Source organism: Osmerus mordax, chromosome 14, assembly GCF_038355195.1.
Source record: "Osmerus mordax isolate fOsmMor3 chromosome 14, fOsmMor3.pri, whole genome shotgun sequence".
In the NCBI taxonomy this organism is placed as follows: Eukaryota; Metazoa; Chordata; class Actinopteri; order Osmeriformes; family Osmeridae; genus Osmerus; species Osmerus mordax.
Genome location: NC_090063.1, coordinates 6,643,169 through 6,660,159, shown reverse-complemented (window position 1 = coordinate 6,660,159; position 16,991 = coordinate 6,643,169). Strand labels below are relative to the sequence as shown.

The following is a 16,991-nucleotide window of genomic DNA, read 5'->3' as shown; positions in this document are numbered from 1 at the left end:
TCAACTACAGTATGTATTTAATGTCATGGGAGCCATATGGAAAAATAATGTTTTATCAATTATTTTGACAGTTTGAAAGTTTGTATGCTTAACGTAATGTGTTCTAGTTCTTCATAGGTGGTACTGTCACGCCTACAGCCATACCGGTGTCTGTGTTTGCCTACCCTAGTATGCAGTAGTGGTTTTAGGCACGGGCAAACCGGGCAGCCGCCCGGTGAAGAGGGGGGCGGCAATTTGGCATGCTTGGACCGCCACTGCTAGTATGTCCCTGTGGCCTGTGTTTATGAGGTTGAGGTTCACCAATCATCACTTTGACTTGGACTATCACATAGACTTCCTTCATGTAAACTTTAACAGCTCTAATGGTGCTGGCTGAACAAAACACATGCACTGTGAAATGTATAATAAAACAGCTAATAGCTTAAACTCCTTGGAATGCCCATAAGGTGTGATCCATGTCTCCAAAAAAAACTGCCTGCTTACTGATAGCCCATGGCTGCTTACCACTGGCTGCCTGCTTGTGGACAGTCCTCATGGCTGCCTGCTTGTGGACAGTCCCCATGGCTGCCTGCTTGTGGACAGTCCCCATGGCTGCCTGCTTGTGGACAGTCCCCATGGCTGCCTGCTTGTGGACAGTCCCCATGGCTGCCTGCTTGTGGACAGTCCCCATGGCTGCCTGCTTGTGGACAGTCCTCATGGCTGTCTGCCATAGCTTCAGATCTGGTCCTAGCCCTACTAGCTGCTAACAACCCAGCACATTACACTATTCTAAGACCATCACGCAGTAAAAGCTGATTCAATGTTCAACCGGTAGGAACATTAAACTGCTAAGTCAGTTGTCCTTCTCAGCAATCATTCACTCATGTCTGTCTACATCTCTCCTCTACAACTGGACAGAACAGCCAATAACTAACCCAGTGTAACGGCAACTCTGAATGTGTGACCTCGTCAGGTCCGTAATATCTCACTGTGATGAAACGTTTTATCTTTACAACATCAATAGGAACTACTGCTGAGCTATATAAAGCTTCAGTCATCACCTTAAGCTGCTAATGAGAGAGAGAGAGAGAGAGAGAGAGAGAGAGAGAGAGAGAGAGAGAGAGAGAGAGAGAGAGAGAGGAAAAGTGGGTAAGAAAAAGAGAGAGAGTGAGAGAGGAAAAGTGGGTAAGAAAAAGAGAGAAAGTGAGAGACCATGAGAGAGGTCAGGAGATCTTGGTTATCATCCTCCTAAATGACAGATCATTCACCCAGGTCATGTAATGATATACATGTGGCTCAACTATTTTACTGTCCACATACCATCCCCAATGACATATAACCTAAACACCATACTCTGGAACCTAACCATATACTGTTCTGTACGTCACTTTGGATAAAAGTGTCTGCTAGGTGATTGCAATATTATGATGATTAAGATATGGAGGTGTATTTGCACATCTTCATATTGTCCAGTCGGCAGCTACTGTCACAAGCTAATTATGGGAAACGTTTACGTAAGACTGCAATCAACGTTGTTTGATGGTATTTATATTTTTCATATCATTGTTCACACTCTGATAACACACACCTTTGGACTATCAGCGAACCAATTGGTATATTGACTTAATGGGTGATCATGTAGTGTTTGTAGTGTGTGACTGTTGGACAGAGAGGCAGGCCGAGGGAGAATGGAGAGAGGGAAGGAGTGTGGAGGAGCCAAAGGGTGTCTTTTTCTGATCTCACAAAGACACTTGACAAACAGTTAGCTTTTCCACTCTTTGGTTAACCTCATTCAAATATTTATTGTGCACCGGCGAACAAACACTTCACTTTCTACAAGTAACTAAAATGTCAAAGACGTTGAACCCTGAGGCGTTGTTAGACATTAAACTCTACTGGGGCACAGGCCCCTATTCATATCTCTTTTTTTTCTTTCAAGCTTCCTGCGCACAATGCACTACTGGGCTATATAAAGTCACCTTGCTTAACCCCACTATACAACAGTTCAGGGACGCAAGTTTGATATCAGCTTTGGCAGGGACATCAATAGTTAATGCGAGCGTGCCAAAATAAATTGCATTCATTTGAGCGCAAATACTGAATATTGAGCTTCATGTAATATTGTTTTTATGTTTTAATCAAAATAAAATGTTTTAGTCAAAAAATAGGCTTATCATTTAGAAACCATCTTTAGTTTTGTAATGTTGTCTAGCTGACCTCAATTCTGACTTGTGTGCCGAATCCAACACCTGGACTTCTGTGTGCGTGCTGCAGCGACTATTGGCAAGCTCAGAAGAGCTGGCTGACATGAACTTCTGTGTTTTCGCACTAGTTTTACAAGTGTTGATTGGGATACTGTGTTTATTTTTTCCGGGATTATCAATTATCAATTATTATCAATGAATGCACTGACTAATAAAGTAAATTGTTAAAACTAAAACTTTAGATTTTACTGGGGCACAGCAGATTTATACTGGGGCACGTGCCCCAGTAAAAAGGGTCTAACAACGCTCCTGGGTTTAACCCCTGCTCTGCTTTGGCCCCTCCCTCCCTCCATCCATCCTTTTTTCTCTCCTTTCTTGTGTGTCCAAGTGAGCAAGCAGAATGGCAGAAAGCAGGGCAGGCCAGAACAGTGTCCATCACACAGTTAAACGTCTCACAGACAGGTTCAACAAACAAGGTTTTGTTGGATAAACATGCAGTTTTCTCTGAAATTTCCCTTGGTGATTGGAGCCGTTCGTGGAGAAGGCAGAAGCCGTGTCGCTGAGCTGGAAGCCTCTCTGTAACAGCAGTCTTGTCTCCTGCAGTGTGCAGGACATATGCGTATAGCCACTGTTCCATTCATTCAAGATCACAAACACGATTACACATCGACATACATGAACGGCTGCATTCGTCTCCATGGTAACCCCTGAGCAGCGTCGTCCCTCCCCCTCCCCCTCTGTCGCTCATTGGACGAGAAACCAAGGGGAGCCTGGATGAGAACGAGGCTGCTGATCCCAGCATGCCTTGCAGTGAGTGACAGCAGGAAGCAGGAAGTATTATCGGAAAGTGGGCTGCAGCAGCAGAGGCATGGCTGAGCCTGCTTCGTCCTCACGTCGGTGTAGCTGCTCCTGCTGCTGGGGTGAGTACACACTCACACTCACTCACACTCTACCACAACGTGAGGTCTGGGGCTGTAAATCCAGCATGCAGACATTCTGAGGCGAGACGATTGAGGCGGGTTGATTTAAAGGGACAGTACACTAATGCTCTGGGAGCATATGACATCCTGACTCCTTCAAAAAAACAACCAACAAGCAGGTTGTGGTATTTAGCCTACATGAGGAGCTGAAAATAAAAAGAGGCGGGAGGGAGGAGGGGGATGGGAGGGGTCCAAAGAGAGAGAGAGAGAGAGAGAGAGAGAGAGAGAGAGAGAGAGAGAGAGAGAGAGAGAGAGAGAGAGAGAGGGAGAGGGAGGTGGAGTGCCACGTCCCCATCAGTTATACAATACTGCTATTCACCATGGAGTGTGCAGCCACACACACAAACACACACACATGAATGAATACATGAGCAGTTCAGCTTCATAAAGTGTGCATTCACTTCTCTCGGTCAGTCTATGACTGTAGCCTGTCACCTGCACCAGACTACCGTACCCCCGCCCCCCCCCCCCACACACACACACACCTTACAGCCCTTCAGCCAGGATGACTGAGCCAGAGTAATGGCTCAACACGATAGTAGTAAACAGTCTGGCACAAATCAATTCCCCCACACTCACACACATACGCTTGTCATAAGACTTCACAGTAGATCAACAATATGTGCGGTATTTCCTGGAGGCGCTGTGAGGGGCCTTCACCCAGAGCGGGGGGTTGCTCTCGACGGCCTTGATGGGGAGTTTATGCATTTGATCCATTCAGCATATGCTTTTATCCCAAATGACTTACAAATAGTTTCTGTGTGAACGTTTCTGTGTGAAGATGGCGGACGCCACAGAGGGGAAGTAAAACATGTCGCCTCGCAGTCCCTCACCTCCTGCAGGCAGAGCTGGTTTAGAGGACAGAGACCCTGCCTCAAATCTCCAATTCTACCCAGGTTGCAACGTTAACGCCATGGTAACTATTCCGAGTTCCACTGCCACTGTGTGGGTCACACCTCCTCTCGCACTTCACATAGCAGGGGCTGTGTTTGTGTGACATACGTACGCTAACTGGTTTTTCAGGAGTCATTCACATTTGAACATTGTTCGAGAGGCTGTACAGAGTTTGTGTGTGTTTGTTTGTGTATGTGTGAGTGTGTGTATGTCTATTCGATTACACGTATATTCATTTCACACAAACTCACTTGTTCTCTGGGAACACTGCCAGAAGCAATGTTAGTTGCAGACACGGTGATTCAGTGTGTTTCTCTCCTGCTGACCTACACACAGACGTCTGAGAAGAGATATGATCTGTCCCTTCAGGACAGAATCCTGAAAGAGGACAAATGTCAATATAGACAAACTACCCCAACCCCGTAGGTCTCTATGAGCACTATTGATCTATGTTTACATATCCCTTATCCATCTTATGTCCCTCATCCACGGAGATCCCCCCAGGATCTAGCTCTGGGGTGATCTACTTGGATGGAGGACATAAAAGATTTGTAAACATGGATCACATATCAGCTCTCAGTAACAGTTACATTTTTATGATACAGTGTCAGACAGACAGAGCAAGTTCTGGTTTCCTTCACCCTGTTATGTAACATCGGTGTAGCTGTCAGCCAGTCCATGGTGTATGCACACACCTCCTACTCTCGTCCACTAGTATGGGAGGGCCTAGGTGAGCACAGACATTCAAAACAGCCAGATAAGAACCTGCAATCTGTCAAACATTCACTACTTTCACCATGATTTGTCCTGACACTCTCACCCATATAGTTCAGGGGAGGCAAGGCGGGACTTCACAAACAAGTTGTCACTTTTATAGATGACGGCCCTCCTGCCTCTGGCTGGTGAACCAATGGGACGGGGCTATACCAGGCAATGGGCGGTCCTCGTGGTGTTCATGCAACATAGTCTCAGAACACTTCCAGGGTGATCACTCTGGCTCCAGTACCAGGACGAAAGAGAGGACAAGAGGAAGTATACAAACATGGGAAAGGAGAGATAAAAAAAAGGACAAATGTGGAGAGAAAAATAGAGAGAGGGAGAGAAAGAGAGAGTTACCTGTATTTCCCCATGTTGGTTGTGTTAGAGTGATTGAGACTTGTGCTCCAGGATCCTATAACTGACTGCAAAGGTCTGACTTTCTGAGGCTCCCTGTTTGGGTGAACTCAGAGACTGACTGGTGAGTAGCTAATCCCTCCAAACTGAACAGACAGATTTGTTTCACACATGGTGTGTACTGAATGGATTTTGGGCAGTTGTATCCAATTTGTTTGTGATCTGCGGTGAATTATGTCAGACTAGACTGTCAGTTGGGCTACAATGAGGTTGCCTGTAATTTGTTCAAAGCAGTCACTGAATAATATGGACTTGAGTCAATTTGCTCACTTGTCCAGCAATGGTAATCCTCTCTAGTGAAGGGGAGAGGAGGAGAGTACACATGTTGGAGCTGTGTTGCCGCAGCCTGGATTGGAGAGGAGAGATGTGAGTTGTATGAACAGAGGCGTATGTGAGTGAGTGAGTGAGTGAGTGAGTGAAGGAGTGAGTGAGTGAGTGAGTGAGTGAAAGAGTGAGTGAGTGAGTGAGTGAGAGGATTGTTGATGCTGGCACAGGAAACAGAAGCAGAGATCAGAGCTCGTCAGTGGTCTGTAATGGCCTTCTGATAAGATCAGGATAAGACATGACAGAGCTCTCTCAGTGGTAGTGTCTTGATGAAGCCAACCAGGGAGGTGACCTCCTGGTGGAGGAGGCCAGGGGGAGGTGACTTCCTGGTGCAGGAGGCCAGGGGGAGGTGACCTCCTGGTGCAGGAGGCCAGGGGGAGGTGACCTCCTGGTGGAGGAGGCCAGGGGGAGGTGACCTCCTGGTGGAGGAGGCCAGGGGGAGGTGACCTCCTGGTGCAGGAGGCCAGGGGGAGGTGACCTCCTGGTGGAGGAGGCCAGGGGGAGGTGACCTCCTGGTGGAGGAGGCCAGGGGGAGGTGACCTCCTGGTGGAGGAGGCCAGGGGGAGGTGACCTCCTGGTGGAGGAGGCCAGGGGGAGGTGACCTCCTGGTGCAGGAGGCCAGGGGGAGGTGACCTCCTGGTGGAGGAGGCCAGGGGGAGGTGACCTCCTGGTGCAGGAGGCCAGGGGGAGGTGACCTCCTGGTGCAGGAGGCCAGGGGGAGGTGACCTCCTGGTGCAGGAGGCCAGGGGGAGGTCATGGGGAATGTCCAGCCTTTACTGGCAGACACGGAAACACAGGATATTTAGATCCGCTATAGAACACAGGGAAACTGTGTGTGTTATTACTGAGGTGTTTTACTAATAGTGATCTATTATGTTATCCTATTTTATATTTTACATATGGAATAAACCAAATTCTGATTTCTGATTCTGATTCTAACCTATTAACTGTCTGGGTCTAATAGGATTGGTTCTGGTCCACCGTGCAGTTCTGAGATGACCTGTTTCAGACCGGGAATACCGAGATAAGAATCTGAATCAGAATACGTTTTATTTTACATTAAGTATGTACATGTAATTATGCACATACAAGAAATTTGGTTCGGATTTTACCGTGCTGCAGAATAGACATGAGTTATAAAAAACAAGGGTATGAGTATGAGTTTAGTAAGGACGGATGAGCTAATTGGTTGGTTTCCAGACAGATCTGAGGAGTGTGGCTGGCAGATGAGTTAACGTGAACACCGTCACAGACGGTCTCTGGTAAGTGTTCCTGTCTCCAAGGTGCTGGCAAGGCTGTGTAGTACAGGACGATTGAGTGTTGCCGTCATGGCTGCACGGCTTGATCCAGGCAGTCTCTGTCTCAGTCTCTGAGGTTTAATCAGTGTTTCCTCACATCCAGATCTCTTTGAATCCCTGGATATCTAACAAGTTAGTGTTAATTTCGTTAATCAGTCATTTGATAAGAGACTGATGCAATCTATATAGATGTAGCTGGGTATGTCAAAGTGTGTGTGTGTGTGTGTATGTGTGTGTACTTCAAAGTTGAGTGGAAGGTCAGTGTTTAATCGTTGTGTCCGTTGGATCTGACGATCAAAGAGTCTCACGATCAAGTCTTTGTTGTCTCTGTGTGTATTTGGGTTTGTGTGTGTTTCCCCAGGAGCTTGGCTAAGAGGCCCACCCCCACTCCTCCTCAGCCCCCCTCCCGCCCCTCCGCCTTCAGCGCTCAGAGGCCATGGAGGCAGTTAACACCCCGAGGAGCTGTGTCCCGTCCCTGGAGCGCCGTGCTCGACAGCGTAAGCCCCCTCTGGAAGTGCTGAAGACCAAGGTGAAGCAGGGCCTGGCCTGCACAGTACCCAGGGTTCGCTCCACCCTCACGGGCTTCTTCCCCGTGGTGCGCTGGCTGCCCCGCTACAAGCTCCGGGAGTACGCGTGGGGAGACGCCATGTCTGGACTGATCGTGGGCATCATCCTGGTGCCCCAGGCCATCGCCTACTGCCTGCTGGCCGGGGTGGACCCCATCTACGGCCTCTACACCTCCTTCTTTGCCAACATCATCTACTTCTTCATGGGGACCTCCAAGCACGTGTCAGTGGGCATCTTCAGCCTGATGTCCCTGATGGTGGGCCAGGTGGTGGACAGGGAGGTGTTCCTGGCCGGTTATGACCTGAATGAGGACGGGGCGTCGGCGGTCCTGAACGATAGTCTGCTCGTTAACGGAACGGCAGGAGGCCTGAAGGGGGAGAAGGAGTATTACGCAATCAGCATCGCTGCCGCTGTTACCTTCTTGGCTGGCATCTACCAGGTACTCTCACTGTGTTTGAGGAGTTGTGTGTGTGTGGATAAATGGATGAAAGGATGGGATTTGCTGGTGGATGGATGGATAAACAGAACTCTGAATGATATACGACATGCAAACATGCCTGCCCCTCCCTGCTCAGGTGCTGATGGCAGTGTTCAGGCTGGGCTTTGTCTCTGTCTTCCTCTCTGCCCCTATGTTGGACGGCTTCGCCACAGGGGCCTCCTTCACCATCCTGACCGTGCAGGCCAAGTACCTGCTGGGCCTAAAGATTCCCAGATACCAGGGCTACGGCACTGTGGTGGTCACCTGGGTCAACATCTTCTCCAACATCCACCACACCAACCTCTGTGATCTCATCACCAGGTTAATACAGCTCAAAAACGCAATCAAACAAAATACAAAATACAGGAGCTGACACGTTGGGAGCTCTGTGCTAACTCCTTCTTTGGGTCCCCAGTGCCATCTGCATCTTTGTCCTGGTTGCCGGTAAGGAGCTGCAGGAACGCTACAAGGACCGCCTGAAGATCCCGCTGCCCACGGAGTTGCTGGTGGTAGCGGGCGCCACCCTGGCCTCCCACTTCGGCGACCTGCATGGCCGCTATGACTCCAGCGTGTCGGGCCACATCCCCACGGGCTTCATCCCCCCCACGGTGCCAAACTTCGGCCTGATGCCCCGCGTGGCCCTGGACGCCATCCCGCTGGCTGTCATCAGCTTCGCCTTCACCGTCTCGCTCTCCGAGATGTTCGCCAAGAAGAACGGCTACACTGTGCGGCCCAACCAGGAGATGCTGGCCATCGGCTGCTGCAACATCATCCCCTCCTTCTTCCACTGCTTCACCACCAGTGCGGCGCTGGCTAAGACCATGGTGAAGGACTCCACGGGCTGCCAGACTCAGGTGTCGAGCCTGGTCAGTGCCCTGGTGGTCCTCCTGGTCCTCCTCTTCTTCGCGCCGTACTTTCATGCCCTGCAGAAGTGCGTCCTGGCCTGCATCATCATCGTCAGCCTCCGCGGCGCCCTCAGGAAGTTCCGCGACGTTCCCAGCAAGTGGCGGGCGAGCAAGACGGACGCCGTGGTCTGGCTGGTTACCGTGGCGGCCTCCGCTCTGATCACCGTCGAGCTGGGGCTGCTGGTGGGTGTGGTGTTCTCCATGATCTGCGTCATCTTCCAGACCCAGAACCCCAAAGTGTCTCTGCTGGGCCAGGCCGGGACCTCGGAACTGTACGAGGACATTGCGGAGTACAAGGACTTGTCGGCGCCGTCCGGCGTCCGCATATTCCGTTTCCAGGCGCCGCTCTACTACGCCAACAAAGAAACCTTCCTAAAGTCCCTGTACAAGGCCGTGGGCCTGGAGCCCTTTCTGGAGCTGACACGCAGGCGCAAGGCCCAGAAGAAGAGCCTCCTGGCTGCCAAACAGGCTGAGGCCAGCAGGGGGGACAAGACCAACGGAGATGCGATAGTCGGGCTGGTGAACGCAGACTTGCTGTTCCACACCATTGTCTTGGACTGCTCCTCCGTCCCCTTCATCGACTCTGCCGGCATGGGCACTCTGAAGGCAGTGCTGAGGGAGTACCAGGAGGTGGATGTGAGCGTGTTGCTGGCAGTGTGTAACACCAACGTCATCGACACCCTGAGGAGAGGGTCCTACTTTGGGAAGAATGACAAGGACATAGACAGTTTGCTGTTCCACACGGTTCACTCTGCTGTTCTCTACGCCAGCGAGGTCGCCAACACAGCTGACAAAGCAGCAGGCGACACATGGCCAGGCGAGACAGCAGAGGACTCTGTGGTGTAGAGGAGGATGAGGGTGTATTTGACCAGAAGTGTGGTAAAGGAAGGAACTAGTCCTGGCAGACCTGGATTCAACATATAACATAGTCTTCTAAATGAGTTGTTTATCCTGACAGTGAGAGATCTTTCTCGATACAAACCTTTGCCTCAGGGAAAATAAATGTGATTATAAAAAAGGTTTCTCAATTATTCTTAAGACGGTTGTCCTACAAGGATAACCAGAACATTCCATGCTCAAGGTGGAACCTTTTTTCCAAGTGTAGTTTCTTGAACTGATAGTATGTAATCAACAATGTATTGAATGTTAATCATGGTGGTAAGGGAAGATCGTTAAGGTAATGCCGACTCTGTGGTCTGCGGATGTATCACCCTTATTCCTCTCGAAGAGGTTTGTATGACAACATACAAATGTAGGTCATCTTTATATGTTCTACAGGACTCTGATTAGGGACCAGTCATATGGAATTATGCCAAAGTAGCATAGAAGAGATCAAAGGGGTTTGTTCTACTTTGCCCCCTAAGGCTGTAACATGCCGAACTGTTCACAAATGAGCAATTGCCTTAATAGTTAGGCTACTTAAACTATGAGACAAACAACATATTGTGTGACTCATCTGTCTGTAAAACAAATGCCAACAATCTGGAATAAGCATGAATTAAACCTCCCATAGGTGTAGGCTACAGATATGATCACCGTTCTATTATGTTTAACTGGATTATATGGCCATGATTTAAAACATGCTGTTTATGTAATATCTGTAAAAAGGCAGAGACTTGTTTTACTGTAAACCTGAATATTGTACAGCTTTCATGACTTTGATTTGTGTCAAGATTGTGGATCCGTTGCCATTAACTTACATTTGTAATCGTTCTAATGTGTCAAGTAGTGTCACTTTATTGCTTTCTAGATAAATAGGGAATGGGTGTAGTTGCACAATATAACCGAGCAAAAAGTGAAGACTTTTATTTGTTTTGTATCGATATACTTGTATCGTATGCTTTTGATACATTACTGTAATAAAACCATGGTTATTTGAAATTTGCTAAACTCATTTTTGATATTGTAGAAGAGTGCACAATACTAAATAAAGACTAGTATTTGGACAAACTGGCCTGATAAACTCTCATCAACTTTACTCAGCTACATCTTAAATAGAACCGAGGTTGGAATCCATCCAGAGAGTTCCTGTTACGGCTGTTCCTGGACACAACGTAGACCTGCTTGCTAAGAATACAACAAAGGCATCGTCATATTTAAAGTTGCTTCAATAAATCTTAAAACTGTGCTAAATTGTGATAAAGTGATGTCTCGCTTTACATAATGATTTTATATGGTAGCTCGCATTACTCTGTGTGGGACCTTTGATCAAATCGAATGGACTAGTCACGCATGAAGTGATACGATTATAACACATCAACGCTTTTCTACTTGATGAAACAACTCAACTCAATAATAACTCAATAATGTACATGTTAAAGACTAATAATAAGTCGTTAACATGTACATTTGCTCATTTTACAAATGTATACAAATGTATGGAAAATGTACAGTTGAATAGAAAGTGTGTTCATGTTGTCCACCTGGTGGCAGTATAGCTAGCGCACATGGGAGAGCGAACTGGAAGTGGCCCTCATTGCATTTTGTTGGCCACCGTACTATATGACCAAGCAACCAATCATAAAATCCCTGGCTGGCATACGAACCAGTTTAAAATTTCAACTGAGACCTCTTGTGTTTTGACTGGTGATCTCGCTTATCATCGAATTTTTCGTGACTATTGATTGCAAACAAAATATTCAAAATTGTCGGTATATTAGAATAGGCCTACTATTTTTCTTAAAGGGTTGAGTTTGTATCTTCACTATGTCAACACGGAGGAGGTACGTTATTGTTAGTTAACATTCTGCTTTGACTAGGAAATGCATTAGTAACATTAGGCGGTAGCTAGCGCTAACGGTAGCCTAGCTTACTGCTACTGCTAGGGATACAAACGTAAACTGTAAACACTATCCAGCTGTATTTAGTTGTGGTTGACGTGTGTCGTACTCCTTTACAACCTTAGCAAAGTGCTGGCGTTCTCGCTGGTGACGGGCATCAACATGGCCATGGCGCGACTGGTGGATATATGGGACAGCATCGGCATCATGGAAGATAAACGAGTTCAGAGGATGGAGACAGTGAAGAAGCACATCGAGGTGAGAAACATTTGTCTCCGGTTGGACATACCGCAGTCTAGGATTGTCTCCTGGCTGGGAGAGGATCGTCTGTCAGCCATGTTCATGTCTCTGATGCTGTCTAGCCAGTTGTTAGGCTATCACTTACAGTATATGGCTGTCCCCCCCCAGAACCTGCTGAAAAAAATGATAGCTGAGGAAGAGTCTATGGAAGATAATCTGCGCAAAAACATAATTAACTTCAAGAAGGATCTGGAAACTCTGTGTCTGGAGCTAGCCTTGGAGCCCAACAAGGTGAGCAACATTGCAGCTGCACCTCTACCTTACTTACGCATTAGTATACGGCTTTTACGTTGGTGAAATTAACATAGAATAGGATTCCGTTCTATTTCCGGTCTAAACCTTAGCCTGCATTGGGTCGCCATGTATAACGTACTGACATAAGAAAACGTAATTTTAATTTCAATTGTTTCATTTGAATATTTTGTCAGTGGAGACTGCCCGCCACTGTGCTCTCCCAGTGGTGTTAAGTATGTACCCTCCCACTGGACTAAAGCCTGCTGACAGCCTGATTACTTACTGTTGCCTAACTCCACCCTGTGTTCGGTTATCCACCTCTCCACCCCTGTGTATGGTGCAGCCTCCAGAGGGCCTGACGGTGCTGCAGATGGAGAAGCACCTTCGTGACGAGGTGGATGCTCTGGGGCGGGAGAAGGCCGAGCGCCTGTTAGAGAAACAGCAGCTAGAGAAACAGGATAAAGACCTGTGTGTGGAGCTTTGTGCCACCCCGTACTACATCCCCACCGGAAGCATACCCTCAACCACACAGCTGAAGGAGCTGAGACAACATATAGCCACCCTCACCGAGGAAAAGGTAGGGTGTGTGTGCGTGTCTACAGACTGCGTGTGTGTGTGTGTAACCGGTGTGTTGTTTCACAGTAGACTGTGTGTGTCTCTCCCTGTAGAGAGTGTGTGCATGTAACCCGTGTGTGTCCCCGCAGACCAAGCGCGTGGCGGTGTTTTCCGGCCTTCGTGATGACATCAGGAGGCTGATGGAGGAGATGGGTCATGAGCCTGAGACCAGCCTGGAGAGAGAGTCGGTCTGCAGCGACCAGGACATCTTCCTGCTCACGCACGACAACATCAACGCTCTCAAGCTGCTGCTCGCCAAGGTAGGGGGCCATACCACACCATAACCATACCATGACACAACACCCTGGTGTAGGCTGCAACACAGCCTGGCCCCACCTCTTAAAGACTGAGCTGGATGAAGTCTGTGCTTGAGGTTTCGCAAACCTTAATTGTGTGACCTTGTAATTGATTCCATTTATTTGCAAACTTATTTTTCAAATAACTGAATGTGACATATGACAGTGCTACAAAATGTAATAAGCCACTGCTACAATAATAATAATATTGTTGTATTCCTGTGTGTGTGTGTGTGTGTGTCCAGATTCAGGCTAAAAGGGATTCCCTGGTGGAATGTGTGGAACAGCTGAAGGAGAAGACAGCCTGTCTGTGGAACCGTCTTGATTGTTTAGAGGAGGACAGACAGAACTTCCTGGAGAACGTCCGTGGAACCCTATCTGACCAGATGAAACAGGTGGGGGGAACCTCCCGCCCGCCAAAACCCCAACATGCACGCTTCTCTCTCCCTCCCGCACGCTGTAGTGACGGTGGCTGTGTCTCCCTCTAGTGGCGCAGTGAGGAGGAGCGCCTGAGTGAGCAGCAGAAGAGCAGGCTGGAGGAGGTGGTGAGGAAGGTCCGTGAGGAGCTTCTCTCTCTCTGGGAGCTCTGCACCTTCAGCCCCCAGCAGAGAGAGGCTTTCAACACACACTTCTGCAACAGTGAGTTACTGACACACACACACACACGTAGGCCTATGCTTCTCTCACTGTGAGTAACACAGTCACCTGACATGTGGGGAAGCTGGTGGAACACAATAACAGACCTTACACGACATATACCACAACTATGATTATGCTCACTGGCTTTTATCATGCACATACATTATTGTGATTTTTTGAGCATTGTCTGAATATGTCCAACAGGAAGATATCTTGCTCTACCGAGCATGTTTAGTTTAGTTTTTTGGGAAAATAATGGAAATCAACATGAAAAGTAATGGAAAATGGTGCCCTGAATTGAATGGGGACCCTGCCAAGCCTGTGTGACCCCCAGCCTTTCCCTCCCGGTAGCCGTCTTCACAGAAGAGCTCCTAGCTGTGCACGATGCAGAGCTGCTGAACATGAAGTCCCACCACCAGCAGGCTCGCCCCCTGCTGGACACTCTGCACAAGTGGGAAAACACCTGGGCCCTCTTCCAAGAATTTGAGGTAACTGGGCCACTCACACACATTAACACATTATTATTTTTATCATCATCATCATCGCACATCATCACGCATACAGACACACACAATTGCCATTACAAACACAGACCCACCTTTAGATGGAGCTCTTGGCTTGTTTTGTCTGGTCATGTTGGACCTTAGTAAGGAGACTTGAAATACGGCTGCACCAAACATTCCGCTGGCAAACATTTTGGGCAGAAAATTGAATTTTCTGGTTTTGCCCAAAATAAATGCAGCCACGCTCCTCAGGGCTTAGATTTCACTGTCGTTCATAGTAGACATTGTCATGGCACTACCCTGCAAAAGGGGGTCAAGTCAGCAGTGTGGAAATACTTGTGCTTCTGATAAGCACATACAATTTCTGTTGAAAAAAAACACTGCCGACTGCACATTTTAAGACGGCGTATGTTGCTGAAATTGAAATGAACTGAAAAGTCTAATATTAGTATAGTGAGTTTTAAAGTTTTGGTTTTCGGACATGCATCCAGAATTCGGTTTTGGTTTCGACCTAGACTATTCATTTCGGTACATCACTAGCTTGAACCTTCATTCCCCCCCACCGCCCATGTCTGTAGAAGAAGGCCAACGATCCCAGCCGCTTCTCTAACAGAGGAGGAGCCTTGCTGAAGGAGGCCAAGGAGAGGGTCAAGGTCCAGAAGATGCTGCCAAAGGTCAGCAGCACCACCATCTGTCTCTCCACCTCTCCTCTCTCCATCTCTCCTTCTCTTCTGGCCAACTCTCATCTCTGATGACATCACTCTCCCATCATCTCCCCAGCCTGTTGCAGCAGCTAATCAGAGCCAATTGGTTTGATGAAGGATGGGTGGGGGTGGGGGCAGTGTTACCTAATCAGCTTCTACTGTTCTCCTGTTCAGACTGTCTTCCTCTCCTCCCTGCTTGGCTATGTTGACGCACACACACAGATGCACGTGCTGTGAATACACACACATTCTCACTCTATGTCTCTCTCTCAGTTGGAAGAGGAGCTGAGGTCAGGGGTAAAACTCTGGGAGCAGAGCCACGGAACTGACTTCCTGGTCTGGGGTCAGAAGGTCATGACCCTCATCTCTAGCCAATGGGAGGAGCACAAACAGCAAAGAGAGAGGGAAAAGAGTGAAAGGGTTGGTTATAGGATGCACACACCAACACATGCAGCGTACACACTCACACATCTAGGCGTTCTGTCAATGGACCTTTTCGCAATTACAGTGCAAGTTGTGTGTGTGTGTGTCCAGCAGCAGCAGTCGGGTAAGAAGGGGGATACGACTCAGTTCAAGACTCCTACCAAGAGACCCCACAGTGGTATGAGTGGCCCCACCCCCACCAAGATCAGGAAGGTACAGCCCCCTCTCTCTCCCCATGCTTCTAACCAATAAGCTACGCCCTCCCCTGTTCCTAGCCAGTCGGCTGCCCCCTTCTGACTCCTCGCCAATCCGGGTTGTCTTTTCATCCAGACTCCCAGCCAATCCCGGGGTCCTGTCCAGATTCCGAACCAATCGTCAATCCAGAGGACCAGTGTCTCCAGCGCCACCTTTATCAGCGTGTCCAACAGCAAGCCACCTCCCTCTAACAAGGTAACACACACACAATTGCAAGTGACCTTTTCTGCACCGGTTAGGTACTCTTTAGCTGGATGACATCTTGTTCTGTGCGTCTTCAGATGAAAGCCAGGCCCGTGGACGGCACCATCCATCGCCCCCCTCTGCTGGAGTGTAACAGCAGCCAGAACCCTGCGGTGGACACCAGCTACTCTGACTTCTCAGTAAGACCCCTCCTCATCCATTAGTCTGGCTCCTCGCTTCTCTCTCGCCCCCTACTTGTTTCTCTCTCTCTCTACACTCTCTCCTGTCTCTCTCTCTCTCTCCCCCCCCCCTACTTCCACTCTCTCCATCCTCTCCCTGATATTGGTTCTTTGTTCTCCAGTATGATCTGTCTAAGAAGTCCCACAGTGATGCCATTTTCAACTCCACGACCAAAGACCTGTTCTGAGCGTCCGTGTCGCCACGCCGACAGGACCGCATCACCGGGGGGACCCACCAGGGACAGCCAGCGCTTCAGCGACACCCTCCCAAACTATACTCTCATTATTCTGCTGTCATCACATATTTGTGTTTTAGATTAAAGAGCTCGACTCTAACGTTACTGCTGTCATCACTGAGTTGTCGACTGTTATCAATAGATTATTGTGGAACTGTTCAGGGTAGTACAAGGTCCAACATTATTATTTCTTACATTGTCTGTAATACTTGTCAGTCCTTTATTCTTTTCTCTGATTTACTTTCGAAGCTGAGTCTGTGTAAATATTGACAATGTAACACCCTATTCCATTGGCCAGTGATTTCTGTATTTTCTAATAAATCTGTATTTTACTATGTGACTGGACAGTTCATGGTGCACTTGGGTCACGGTGTGTTTGGTTTAATGGCCCACTTTCCTAGATCAAAGGTGTTCTTGTTTCAACAACTCACTGGAAAGTTGGATCGGCGCTCGTCCGACCTACTCCACACATGAACGAGTTCCTGCTCTGCCTCCGCGGTCCCTGATTGGTTCGTCAACCTTGAGGCCGTGCTCATCTCGATGGCGACTGTGAGAAGGACGCTGCCCAGCGGAGAGCACCAGACTGAGTGATGGGTTATAATTGCGTTGAGCGTCAGTGAAAGGAGAGTGGACGGGGAGGGGGGAGACCTGCTTTGTGTGGAGGTCATGGGGTCCCAACAACAACAACGACAGCTGGCTCGTTGAAGCGCTCTCAGACCGCCACTCGGACAGACCCAGCGAAGGCTCCAGGGAGGTCATCGGGCTGTCTAGGGCGCCGTGCG

At 48.5% G+C, this 16,991-nt stretch overlaps 2 protein-coding genes across 6 annotated transcripts; both read left to right on the top strand.

The window, feature by feature from the left end:
- The first annotated feature begins 3,039 nt into the window (after window positions 1-3,039).
- slc26a1 (solute carrier family 26 member 1) lies at window positions 3,040-10,734 on the top strand. 3 transcript variants are annotated; one of them, XM_067251020.1, is made up of 6 exons: window positions 3,040-3,103; window positions 3,945-4,079; window positions 6,755-6,816; window positions 7,214-7,858; window positions 7,995-8,218; window positions 8,313-10,734. In XM_067251020.1, the coding sequence occupies exons 4-6, from the start codon at window positions 7,289-7,291 to the stop codon at window positions 9,646-9,648; spliced, it is 2,130 nt and encodes a 709-aa protein (XP_067107121.1). In that variant the 5' UTR covers window positions 3,040-3,103; window positions 3,945-4,079; window positions 6,755-6,816; window positions 7,214-7,288; the 3' UTR covers window positions 9,649-10,734. The 3 variants fall into 3 exon arrangements, with proteins under 3 accessions (XP_067107121.1, XP_067107120.1, XP_067107122.1); XM_067251019.1 differs by lacking the exon at window positions 6,755-6,816; XM_067251021.1 differs by lacking the exons at window positions 3,040-3,103; window positions 3,945-4,079; window positions 6,755-6,816 and adding an exon at window positions 5,098-5,294.
- Window positions 10,735-11,384: 650 nt separating this feature from the next.
- zgc:86764 (uncharacterized protein LOC797431 homolog) lies at window positions 11,385-16,501 on the top strand. Of its 3 annotated transcripts, none has more exons than XM_067250816.1 (14): window positions 11,385-11,525; window positions 11,708-11,840; window positions 11,991-12,113; window positions 12,460-12,693; window positions 12,821-12,991; window positions 13,273-13,422; window positions 13,516-13,666; window positions 14,018-14,154; window positions 14,751-14,843; window positions 15,147-15,293; window positions 15,408-15,509; window positions 15,627-15,746; window positions 15,833-15,934; window positions 16,096-16,501. In XM_067250816.1, the coding sequence occupies exons 1-14, from the start codon at window positions 11,509-11,511 to the stop codon at window positions 16,159-16,161; spliced, it is 1,746 nt and encodes a 581-aa protein (XP_067106917.1). In that variant the 5' UTR covers window positions 11,385-11,508; the 3' UTR covers window positions 16,162-16,501. The 3 variants fall into 3 exon arrangements, with proteins under 3 accessions (XP_067106917.1, XP_067106916.1, XP_067106915.1); XM_067250815.1 differs by having other exon boundaries at window positions 14,748-14,843; window positions 15,411-15,509; XM_067250814.1 differs by having other exon boundaries at window positions 14,748-14,843.
- Window positions 16,502-16,991: the final 490 nt, after the last annotated feature.